The sequence below is a fragment of the Echinops telfairi genome, unplaced genomic scaffold, assembly GCF_000313985.2.
Source record: "Echinops telfairi isolate 266 unplaced genomic scaffold, ASM31398v2 ScPeMD7_7475;HRSCAF=8513, whole genome shotgun sequence".
NCBI classification, from domain to species: Eukaryota; Metazoa; Chordata; class Mammalia; order Afrosoricida; family Tenrecidae; genus Echinops; species Echinops telfairi.
The window spans coordinates 9,323,724-9,336,270 of record NW_022111379.1 but is presented as its reverse complement, the minus strand read 5'-3'; the positions used below and the strand labels follow the sequence as shown (position 1 = coordinate 9,336,270).

General features: G+C 56.0%; 1 protein-coding gene across 1 annotated transcript in view; it reads right to left on the bottom strand.

Annotated features, from left to right (window-relative positions):
* CCDC33 (coiled-coil domain containing 33) overlaps nucleotides 1-12,547 on the bottom strand; it is a 92,321-nt gene that overhangs the window by 61,209 nt on the left and 18,565 nt on the right. The window contains exons 3-8 of the mRNA XM_045285668.1: nucleotides 10,603-10,736; nucleotides 6,534-6,643; nucleotides 5,362-5,376; nucleotides 3,514-3,615; nucleotides 1,577-1,668; nucleotides 113-233 (exon numbers count right to left, since the gene is read on the bottom strand). Coding sequence (XP_045141603.1) covers nucleotides 113-233; nucleotides 1,577-1,668; nucleotides 3,514-3,615; nucleotides 5,362-5,376; nucleotides 6,534-6,643; nucleotides 10,603-10,736 — 574 coding nt within the window. The remainder of the gene's footprint in view (nucleotides 1-112; nucleotides 234-1,576; nucleotides 1,669-3,513; nucleotides 3,616-5,361; nucleotides 5,377-6,533; nucleotides 6,644-10,602; nucleotides 10,737-12,547) is intronic.

Sequence of the window (12,547 nt, the reverse complement as noted above, 5' to 3'; positions counted from 1 at the left end):
GGACTCAGCGAACTCTTAGGGAGCAGTCATTGAGGGAGGGAGGGAGGGACGGGATGAAGGGGCACATAGGTGAGTTACTACCAGGGTGAAGCAGGGAAGGACGATGTCATACCTGAGGACATCCGTTCTTGTTGACCCGAGGAACGTCGAAGCCCATGGGTGACGAGATGGGGAAGGACAGCCGCGTGAGGGGCAGCCCCTGCGATGCTGGGTCCCCGCCTTCCTGGCTGTGCCTGGGCAGGTGAAGAGATGGGGTCAGCACGGGGGCTCACAGGGCCTGGCACTGTTGCCTTTGCGCCCCACCTGGCAGCTGGGGGGCCACCACTCTGGAGCCCCGGGATTGGCCGGTGTGAGGAGGAGTCCAAGACCTATCTAGTTTAGGCCGGGGTCTCGTAGCTCAAGTGGTGGACTATGGTCCTTCTGCTATTGGCCAGGGCTCATCTTGGTCAGGAGATGGTCTTCCTGCGGTAGCACCGTGACTCTCTGTGGCCTTAGCCACATCAGAAAGCCCCAGTTGCCCCATCTTGAAAATGGACCCTGCCTTCCTTTGCCTCCCTTATGGTGGGAATCAAGGAGCTCTCATGGCCTATGAACTGAGCTGCTAACCAGAAGATCAGAGGTTCGAACTCACCCACTGCTCTTCAGGCGAAAGATGAGGCTGTCTGCTCTATAAAGTCTCAGAAACCCAAAGAGGCAGTTCTACTTTGTTCTAAAGGGTTGCTATGGTCCAGAACAGACATCATGGCAGTGATATTGTGTTGCTGTTGAGTTTATATGGTGGGAATCCTGATTGAGGCTTCTGGGGCCTGGAGACTGCAGGGAAGGGATTCCAAGGGAGTGTGAGTATATGTGTACGTGCACGTGCGCGTGTCCACACACTCAGCTCATCTTCATCTCTCCAACAAGGGAGGCAGGCTCACAGGCCATCGGAATGCCATGGGCAGGGGTGGGTGTCAGGGAGCATCATCAGAAGTGACAGGCAGACCTTTGCTCCCAGGAGATGGTGCTGAGGCTCCAAGGGGGTGTGTGTGCATGTTCATGGGGAGACTTTCTCTGCTGTGGCAGAGCTGGCCCACCCCCCCTCCTGAGAACTGTGACCCCAATAAATCCACATGAGAATCAGGGGGAGGGGTGAAGTAGTAGGGGCAGAGCCTGGTAGAGCTATAGGGTACACTCTGAGATGATCCCTGGGCCTTCTCCTCTGGGGAGAACCATAGTCCAGGACCCAGAGCCTGTGCTGGGTGGATTTGGGGGTGGGCATGAGGATGCCCTCCATCTCCCACCCCCCATCCACACACACACTGGCCCCCTTCAGCTCTTCAGATCTGCTGCAGACACTTAAGTCCCTGTTCGTTCCCCTGCCCTCCCCCCCCAAGTCTGTGTTCAACTCTCTTGTGGAAGGAAAGGCGTGATCCGTTTCCTGGGACCTCAGACCCAGTGGAGAGCTTTGAGGAGCCTTGGGGAGAGGGAAGGTTTCCAAAGCTCCTGGACAGCCTGCAGGAGCAATGGCAGCCTATGATAGCCTCTCCCTGCCCTCCCCACCCTGCTCATCCGTGCCCACCCGGGCCCCACTCACTTAAACTCCTTGTAGTTGGGCACCACTCGGGCAATCGCCACGATGGGAGTGTAGTTGTTGGCGAGGGGCTCGTTGACTTCCCGGAGAAAGACCTGGGAAGAGAAGAGGCAGGTGAGCCCAGCAACTCTTTCTTCTTTCTCCCCCAGCGATGGCTCACTCCTGCTGCACACTTAGGCCCCTCTTGCCTTTCCTCCCTGCTGTACTTGGCTCTATGTTCCAGGTTACCTTCCTCCAACAGCAAGGTCAGTGGTTCAAACACCAGCTGCTCTGAAGGAGAAAGATGAGGCTCCCTGCTTGGCTGTTCATGGAAAGATCGGAGGTTCAAATGTACCCCAAGATGCCTTGGAAGCAAAGCCTTTCCCCAAAGGATCAGCCATCACAAACCCCGGGGGGCACAGCTCCACTCTGATGCACAAGGGGTCACCATGGGCTGGTCATCTTCACAGCAACTGTTTGTTTGTTTGTTTTTAAGGCATTTCGGACCTCACTGAGGCTTCTGGACTTGAAACTCCCTCCACGATATTCAAAGGAATGGCTGTCTAATGGTGGAATTTCCAACTCTTGCTGGAGTGAGGGACAGGCCTGAGGAATTTGCTGGAGAGCTATTTGACTCTAGGAGGGAGCCTGGTGGTGTAGTGGGTTCCACAATGTGCTGCTAACTGCAAGGTCAGCAGTTCAAAACCACCAACCGCTCCTAGGGAGAAAGACGAGGCTGTCTACTCCTGTAAAGAGTTACAATCTCAGAACCCCAAAGGGCAGTTCTACCCTGTCCTATAGGGTCACTCTGAGTAAGAATGGACTCAGTGCCAGTGAATTTGGTTTCTTTTTCTCTTTTTTTTAGTATTGGGCTCTGTTCCTCAAGGGAAGGGCATAGGGCTGGGAGGGGTTCCTGAGAGGTGACACAGGTCAGGTGTGAAGGAGACAGCTGTCCAGTGCACCTGCTCGTACAGAAGCAGCACTCTCCTTCTGCTGAGCGGATGGCCTGCCATTGGAAGCAGACATCTGTTCACCTGCTGCTGCTGCTGCTGACAGAACAGGAGGCGTCTACGCCAAGGACTGGTTGCGGGGAAGCAGCGGTGGGCCAGGAGCTCTGGGCCCTCCCTGGGTCTCAGTGTCCCCAGCTGTGAAGTGGGGCTAGAGAGGAGCACTTGCCCTGCCAGGCTCACAGGGCTCTGGGGAGGATCAGCTCAGCTATGGCAGAGCCGGAGACGCCCAGGGCTTTGGACTCCACCCTGGTTGCAGCCCTGGCTGGTTTGAAGTCTAGGGGAGAGCGAGGGCCCACACCGAGGGCCCAGGTCCCTAGGCTGTGTCTTCTCTGAGGTTACGCGAGTGGGAAGAAGGGGATTGTATGTGGGAGTTAGCCCTGAAGAAGCTCTAGAACTAGTTCTGGAACGAATGCGTGAATAGCAAACTAGCAGACCAGTCAAATCTCTTTAGGAACAGGATCCCAGAAAAGGTGGGGAGGCTCTGAAATGCTTGCTTGTGGAGCCTAGGCCATAGGTCAGGGGTCGCTCCCCAGGGAGGGAGGGGACAGGATAGAAAAAAACCAGAGCTGTGGACCAAGCAGGGAGCATAGGGCTTCCCCCAGGAGGTGCAGGGGGCTGTGGGGGCCTCCTCTGGGTCAGCTATGGTGAAGCCCCCTCCCACTCACTTCCAAGGACACCGGGGGAAGGAGAGGCTAGGTCAAGGCTGTGTGCGTGGCAAGTCCTGGAAAGCGTCAGGCCTCGTCGTCACCATCTCTGCTAGATCCCTACACCTTAGAGCTTGTCTGGAAATGGCTTATTTTGCAAGATCCAGTTACTTCTTGATTTCTGCCCCAAGACAGCCCATCTCCACACCATCAGGCCAGCCTGAGGGGCCAAGGACAGGAGATGGGGTCTGCTGACAGCTTGGTCTCCTTCCCATCCCACCCCTCCCAGGACCCCAGGTCCCATTACCTCAAGAGCCGTGTGGTTGATGCCGATGTAGTGGGGGATGAAGCTGCCCTTCCGGACGACCGTGGCAAACAGCTGGGTCTCGGTTTCACCATGTTTCCCAGACTGGATGGGTTGGGGACGGGATGGAGGAAGAAGACAAGTGTGGAGGAGGTTGACCCCGGCCATAAATCCAGCCCTGTGCAGATAAGCATTTGGCATTGCTCCACTGGGGCTCTGAGCTGATAATTACAACTCATGGTCCCTATGAGCTCTTCCAAGGAGATCAATATCATAAATCTTTCCTTTTCCATTTGAATAGTTCATCGTCCTCACAAGGACTGCTGCCGGCCTGCCTGCTCGCCTTGTACAGATGTGATAACAAGGCCGGGGTGTAAGTGGACTGAGAGTGAGGCGGCCGGGGGATGCTCCCAGAACCACGCTCAAGTGTTGTGTCCCTGGGGGGGGTGGCTCGCTAATCTCTGAGCCTTCGCATCCCTGCCTGCCTGGGGTCCCGTCCTGAAGCTGCCCTGGGCTCTCTCAGGTAGACCTGGGGCTTCCCTAGGGCTCTAGGGAAGATCAAGGTCCCGGGGCCAGGACTAAACTAAGAGTATCTACAGAAAACAGTACCTATGGCATGCCTGCACTCTGCACTCCTGAACTCCATCTCTTAGGGAACTCCACCGGAGCCATCAGCTCAAAGGCCCCTTCATCTTCGCTGAACACGTGGGGGCAGGGCAGGAATGCACAGCCACGCCTCCCTTGCTTCCACGGATGGAAATGGGCCTGTGGAGCCTTGGTTTGTTTTATAGGTTTCTTCTCTCCCAGGGAGGAGTCCTGGTGGTATAGTGGTGACATGTTGGGTTACTAACCACAACGTCAGTGCTTCGAAACCACCAGCTGTTCTGCAGGAGAAAAACGAGGCTAACTCCTGCAAACCGTTTCAGTCTTGGAAACTCAAAGGGAGCGTTCTAGAGGGTTGCTGTCCTAGAGGGTCACTATGAGTTGTCATCGACTCAGTGGCAGTGCATTTGGTTCTGTTAGTCGGCCTTGACCCAGGGAGCCTCTCAAACATGGACGTGTCAGCGCTAACTTGCTGAGCGAGCTCTCACAGCTGGCAATGGGAGCAGAACGATGAACAGAAATCACTCTGTGCTGGTCTCTTGCCTGGGGGAGGGGGAGGGGCAAGAGCATAGTCCATACCTGCTGCCCCTTAGCTGCCCCTCTAGCTGAATGGCCCAGCAGAGTACAGGAAGAGAACAGCCCCGACCTGAGCACCTACCACCTGCCACCTGTCAGGGGCTTGGCTAGCTGTGGTAGTTACATCATCTGGTGTCAATTTGAGAGGATTAGGAGTGAAGGGGTGGAGTCTAGCCTGCCAATCAGGTCATAGCCAATGAGGCCTCTGTGTGGGCGTGGCCTTCTCCTGAGGATTCTGGGAACTCCTGTTTTTCCTCCTTGGAGGCAGGAGACACTCTCTCTCTCAGCTCACTCCCTGGGAGACATTGCAGCTGACAAGACACATGGAATTACGTTAGTGCCCTGAGCGGGAAGAACCACATAGACCCCTGCCAGCGCTGAGATGCTCACACTGCCACCGGATCCACAAGACTTCCCACCCACTGTCCTGTGATCTTCCTGCATTTGGCGTCATTGCATGTGTTTCATGAGTCTGAAGAGGACTTTATGGATTGGTGTCAGACATATGGGCTAATATAGGACTTATGGACTTGATCTGGACTGGGCTGGGATGTTTGGTTAATGTACAATTGCTCTGTATATAAAGCTCTTTTTTATACACATATGAATGTCCATGAATTTGTTTCTCTAGTCCATCTGGACTAACACACCCTCCAGGTGGCCTTGCTACACAGTTGACTCCACCGGCTGGCTGATGGGGAATGGACACAGGTTCCTGTGGACATCAGAGTCTCTGGGTGGCACAGATGGTCAATGCCTTCAGTGGCTAGCCAACCACCTGGAAGTTCAAGTCCTCCAGAGGTGCCTCCGAAGAAAAATCTTGGTGATCTAATTCTTGAACACCAGCCATGGAAATCGCTTAGAGCACAGCTCTCCTGTGACACGGCCGGGGGTCACCAGGCATCAGAATCCACTCAATGGCAACAGGCTTGGTGACCAGCCAGCCAGGAGGCACAGGTCCAGGTTTGAGTCCAGATGATCTGCTTTCTGAGTCAGCCGCAGCCACTCTCGGGGTCTGGAATGCCCATTGTGGGAGGGCAGGGTGGCTGACCCAGTGCCTGGCACCCAGTAGGCACTTTGTAAGTACACGAGCAATGGGAATGGTTCTCTTTTCCATGAGTCAGCACTGGGCAGGGGAGCCAAGAAACAGAATTAGCTGGTCTGGAAGGTTCAAGCCATGGATGGAGGACCCTGCGACCCCCACACTTCAGAATCAACCCCGTTGTTCACTATGGGGGTGCATTCCCAGGGATGCTTTACATTTTACACACCCCAACTTCCCACGGCCTTTCTCTCGCCCAGGCAGTGTGTGGAGGCAGAAAATAGGCTTAGGAGACAGCATGGCCAGGGCTTACCCTCCACTCTGCCACACTAGCTGTGTGACCCAGGGTGAGAGGCCGTTCCCCCAAACCCCAGGCCCCTTGCCTGCAAAAATGTAATTCACCCTGCGGATTAGAGGTGCCGAGCAAAGCGTCTGGCACAGGGCCGGGACCTATCAGTTCTCTATAGAATCTGTTTCTCCCATGTCTAGACACACTCTCCTCCTTTGACGTGTAAAATCAGAACACAGCTTTACTTGCTGCATTTGTGCAACATGGTAGTTGTCTTATGGGCTGTTGTATGTAGAAGAATTTGAACAATTCCAGTTTCTGGTGGACCTCGTTCCCCAAGTCCCCCTGTCCACCCTGGGCCATGTCTCCCGGCCCTGACTTTCCATCATGAGGAATGAGCATGGGATAGAGAGACTCTTGGGAAGGAGCTGGGGGCACCGCTGTGGCTCCCACCAGCTTTCCATCCATCTGCTCAGGCCCATTGGGGGCCCCATGTCCAGGGTTCGGACTCACCTTCACCAGCTGGAAGTGGTAGGGGTGGAAGACACGCAGGTACTTGATGGGGATCTGGTAAGACACTAGCTCCTCTTTGGTCTTGCTGTCCACCACTCTGAGCACCACATCTGGAGAGGGAAGAAGGGGCCATGGAGTCAAGGCAAGGCTTAGGGGACTCTTGCCCTCCCAGTGAGGTGTGCCGGTGAGAGGGGACAGGCCTTGCTGAGAGCAGGGCCACACTGCGGAACCAGCCTACGTGCCTACACGCACATGTGGAACGCACACACATGCATGCGCAGGTGTGCAGAGAGACAACACCACATGGACTGTCTGAGCCCCCGAGATCCAGTTCTCTCTGTGCACCAGACACCTCCACCCTAGAGGTGCACACACACAGATGGGAGGGAGCCCAGCCACCCGTGGCCGTAGACGCATGCTTGCACACACAGAGAGATACATGCAGGCAGGTGGAGGACCCCTTCCCAGTCACAAGGTCCCTTCTCCTGCTCGAAGCTCATCAGGTGAGAAGGGAGGGTTTCTCTCCCACATATAAGAGGAAATGGAGGCTCAGTCAGCAACAGTGACCTGACCAAGAAACCCTCCAATGGGAAGGAAAGAGAGGGCCAGCGACCGGAGACAGGAAGGAGCATTCAGAAGCGTGCCCCCTTAGTGCCCTCTCTCTAAAGCGACCTCATTTTGTCATGAAAAGTGTCCACTCTGTATGTGTGCCAAGGGGACTGCCCATGACCAGGGAGTAGTGCCATGTGAGGAGCACCTACTGTGTGCCAGCCACGGGGATGAGCCCTCCTTTTCACAGTCCCCTTCATAGCAATGACTGTCTCTGTTTTCAAAGTCTGTCCGTTGGGGCTGAGAAGGGCGGCACGGCATGGTCACCACTCTCTCACTGCCACCGAGTCGAGGCCAATCATCATGACCCTATAGGACAGGGCACAACTGCCCCTGTGGGTTTCTGGGACTGGGACTCTTTAGGGTAGCAGTCAGCCTCATCTTTCGTTCAAGGAGCAGTTGGTGGTTTCAAACTGCCGACCTTGTGGTTAGCAGCCCCATGCATAACCACTGTGCCACCTGGGCTCTCTTGGTCATCACACTACTAGTAAATGGCTGGTGAGCCAGGCTGGGTCCGTAGGCTCTGAGGGGTCTTCTCCACTCAGAAAGCCTGAGACCTGAGGAAGACGTCGTGAGAGAGGAAAAGAGGAGGAGGGTGGGGAGGATGAAGGAGGGATGCAGAGGAGGGAGTAGAGAATGGAGGAGAGAAGGAGTTAAAGATGAACCCGAGAGAGGCCGAGAGAGAAGACTGCCCTGTGTCTCCCTTTGAGCAGAGGGTGCTTCAGCACCAGGGACAGCTGCTGGCCCTGCTGTGCTCACAGGCTGGGGTCTCCTTGGTTCTGGGTGACTTGCAACTGGACAGATCATTTGGACACGGGGTGGGTCATTTTACTTGGGAGTGTAGATGGGAGCTGAGGGTTCTGTTAAATCATCTACCTTTCCCCTCCCCCTCCCGAGACCTTGTAGACCCAGAGAGGGAGGGACACTTGCAAGGCCCCTCAAGAGCTAGCCACATGGGGTCCATGCTCATTGCAGAGGAGGGTGTGAAGGGCAGCAAAAGTTCTTGGGCTGGCTTGAAGAAAGTGTAAGACAAGGGGTTGGTCCCAGTATCAAGTCACCTTCTTGCTCTGTGGCCTTTAGCAAGCCACTTAACCTGAACCCTCTGACCCTGCTCTGGAAATACATTACTATTTTAAAAACTCCTCTCCCCACCTCAGGAGTGTGGTAAGGGTGGGAGGGTGGCGTTTGGGTTCTCCAGTGGGGTGTGCACTGGCTTCCTCCTTATTAATTTTCTGTGACTCTCGACCCTGAGTAAACTGAGGAAATTCAGCTGGAGGTCCCAGCCAAAGCCATGAGACCCGAGGGGTCTTGAGTCCCCAATCCTGGTTGATATTTGGGGAAGAGTGCCCTCCCTGACCCCAGGCCCCACCAGTAGAAGAGCCATTACTGGGGGGATGGCCACCCCTGAGCCTTGTCTCCATGCTACAGACATGTCTCACCAACTTCTTCTCCGGGCATTGTGCCATGCCCCACCAACCCCCTACTGCTTCCTTTGGGTGGTCAACAAGCCATTTCTGCCACCTGCCTGCTTTGCCCCCAACACAGGGGCTTGGCTTTTCATTAACACATCCCTATGCCTCCACCTGCCCTGCCCCTGCCTCTTGGCTTGGCCCCTTGCCCTCCCCACCCTCTACCACACACATCACCACAGCAACCGGTTCTAGTTAGGTTCCAACAAGCATCTAGCACCTGCCAATGTTCGCAGCCTGCCCAGATGTCCCCCGCCCCCCGCCATACCCTCTGCCCCCATCTCCGCTGCTCTAAGGCCACTGACTCATCACACCCCTTCCTCTCATCATGGGGTGTGTGTGTGTGTCCCAGCCCAGGTCTGCTCACTGCCCTACCCCCCAACTTCCCTTTAGCCACACAAATGCACCTGCACGTACATGTATGTGCACAGCATGCAAACTATGTGTTCCCTTGCACATTCAGTATTCACCACACACACACACACATACACACACACACACTGCTGCCAGACACACCAACGTGCCAGCATGTACCTACTCACACACAATGTCCACACACACACACAGGAACCAGCCCATGGACATCCATACAGGCTCATGCATGGATTTGCATGAGAGCCTGAGTCAGTTTTCCTTGTTTGCATTTTCTCAAATCATCCCAGTGGCTCCGCCTACCCATTTATAGGCTGGAAAACAAAATCAATTCTCTACCTTGACCTAGAGCTCTCTTCCTCCTGTTTCATTGATGCCCCTCCTCCTCCCGTCTCCCTCCTCCAGTTCCCACAGCCTCTAGATTTTGTCTTTGGGAGAAGAACAACCGGTTCTGCCCAAGGCCTTCAAGGGGCCCACCCGCAAGAAGGGAGATGGGGGTCCTTCTGATGCCCTAAGGTGGGCAATGTGACTGGTGCCTGTAGTGCCTGCATTCCCAGCAGCCCTGGATCAGCTGGCCAGCCGAGCCCTGACCTACGGTGTGAAAATATGAGGGGGCTTCGAAAAGCTCATGGAAGAGTCCCATTATCTCCCCATTTCACTTTCTGAGAACCTTTTAGAAGTCCCCTGGTCCATGTGTGTGCATGTGTGTGTGTGCTAACATGGGTGCCTGGGGGCTCGTTCTAAGTCATAGGTTCTCATATGTGTTTGGCTTACCAACCCAAGGACTCAGCGCCCGCCACTGGCAATGTACTGTAGCCCACCCTCCAGGGCAAAGTGCAGCCTTGTCTATTGCAGGCCCCTGGATTATTTCAAGCCACCCCCCACTCCACCCCCATCCTGCCTTGAAACATCGAAATCATCCGCCCAGGCTAGACCTGGCCGAAGCCAGGGGGCTGAAAGTGTTTCCTTGGGGTGAGGGTGCAATTTCTCTAAGAGTAGATCCCCAATCTTTGGAAAGCCCCGGACACACCTCTCTGTGGGTGGGCAGTGACCCAGGGAGGTCCCGGCAGGGAGAAAGGTTCAGAACTTTTAAAAATCCAGTTGTGGCAGATAGGACACTAGACCCTTACAAGAGCATGGGGTGCTGAGTCCTGGCCCCTCTGCTCACTGACTGACGCCCTGCAGCCAGCTCTCTGGCCTCCCTGCAAACCAGTTTGCTTATCCGAGCAGTGGGCTGCGCCGCTACCCCTCCTGGGAGGCTGGTGGTGCCTCTGCAGGATGGTCCAGAGGGGGCGAGCTAGGAAGCCAGCGGGAGACGGCGGGAATAACAGCCATAGAAATAATAACGGTCATAAAAAGATAAGCTCTTATTGTCTGGGAAATGCATTTATCGTCCGTTGGAACAGGCTGGGAGATGAGGCATGACAAGATCAGGATTTCTTTTCTGGTTTCCTTTAAAACGTTTTTTAACTGAGCCCAAGGAGGTGTTCAGGTGGCTTCCAGCTGAGTGGTGGCCGGGATTTTGCCACCTTTGTAAGTGGCTTTCTGGGCTGCCCTTTGCAAAGCACCTCCACCCCCGCCCATCCCAACCCCAGGCCTCTTCCTGCCCCCAGCCTCACCTTCCTTCCCGGCACTGTCAGCAGGGATCTCTAGCTTCATCGTGTCTCCCCAGACAGGAGACCTGGTGTACTTTGAAGTCACAGAGGTGACGGCCGTGGAGTCCTGTTTCTGTGCATCCTGCGATGTGGTTTTCCTGGGGAGGGGGACATGGACCGGGTGAGCCGGACACAGTGTCCTGCCTGCTGCTTCCCCAGCCCAGCCTCACCCCCCACTGTCCATGCATCATGGGCAGAAGATGGGCAGAGCATGGGGTGTGACTGGCCTGGCATGGACAATCTTGTCCCTCAGGCCCAGGGGATCTCAGGCCTCTGTCCTCCTGGCCAGGGGACCGTATGGTCACATTTCCCACCACCTGAATGGTCACTTGAGCTCAGAGGTTGGGGCAAGGGTGAGGGTGGGAGTTGGCCACTGCCAGAGAAGGAGTGCGTAGTGCCAGCTACGTGTGCAAGGATGCCCTCCCCACCCCTCTTGGGGATCTGCTCGGTGGGAGGGGCCTGGGAGGTAGCAGCACCTGGTTTTCCTTTCTCTTGACCCTCATTTTCCCTAAGTGTCTGGCCCAGATGCCCATGGTCTTCTGGCTCTGTGCCTTTCTCTAGCACCCACTGTATGCCACTGTGTGCAGGGGCCCTGGCTGAGCACTGGGGCTGGGTGTGGCGTTATGGTGCCAGTGAGGGGGTTCCTGTTGCACCCTAGTACACACCGTGGGCGTGGGGAGGACGCAGATATGAAACAGCTCAGGGAGAGGGAATTCTTGGTGGAGGGGTGTCCGAGGCACTGGTGCAGTTACTGCAGCAGTGGGTGCTGGGGTGTCGGGGAGACTCCCCAGAGCCTGTCAGGGCCTTGTACCACACCCTCAGGGTGGGGGGAGTTCTCCTGCACATGCGGGATCCCAGGGTGGGAAGCAGAGAGACATCTTCACCAGCCTGCCCAACCCCAGTCCAGTCTGTCCTGCCCTTCCAGGAAGCCCTCGGGGGCCTGGCCCTCGCTGCTCCCTCTGCCCTCCTGACACTGTGGCCGCTCCTTGCTCCCCACTCACACCAGACCTGCTTCTACAGATGACCTTTCCTGTGGGAGACTTGCCTCCCCACTCCCAGGGTCAGCCGAGAGGGCTGATTGATGGTCACAAACACCCTGCCGCTGTCAGACCTCCTGGGCTTCCCACCCCAGCTCTGCTCCTGACTCTAGGCAAGTGACACTCCCTCGCGGTGCCTTCTTTTCCTCCTGTCCTAAAGTGGGAGGGGCAGCAATCATTCCCATCCGGCAGGGTTGTTATGGAAACGAATTGAGGTTCTATGCTGCCAGCTACCTTGAAAATGTTAATTATCCCCCCCCCCCATTATCGCGATGATCAGAATTTATTACCCAAAAGCAGGAGAGATTTCAGCCTCAGAGGCTGTCCGTCTACCACCTGCCCCCACCCCCTTGGCCTGTTTCTCCCCATCTTGGCCCCGATTTTGGGTCTACAACAGCACTCCCTGGTAGTGTGACCCAGGCATGGAGTCCTAGAAAGAGAGCCGGGTTTAGAGACCATGATCCTCTCTGGGTGAGGTCCCCTCTCTGAGTCTCAGTTTATCCCACCAACAGTGGTCCCTCCGAGGGTGGTTATGAGCACCAGGGAGAAGGGTGGGGTGCTGGGGACCCCTAAGAAGGCCCACTTCATGCTATGTTCTTCTTTGTGATGCCAGAAGGGCCCTGAGGAGAGGAGGGTGCCTCCCTCCTGCCCAGTGCCCTCCAGACCCAGGGCCTCCGGGACCAGCGGTAGGAGCCAGGCTAGCCCAGGAGCTTCTGGGAAACTGCAGGCTGGAGGGCAGAAGGGAACAGAGTGGAAGAGATGTGGTGCTTGGCTGCCCCTCCGCTCCTCCTCAGGCAGGGTGTGGGCCAGGGCTGCTTCCTCCTGTCCTATGTCTCTCCACACCCTGACTCCCCACTCCAGTGCCCCCCCCC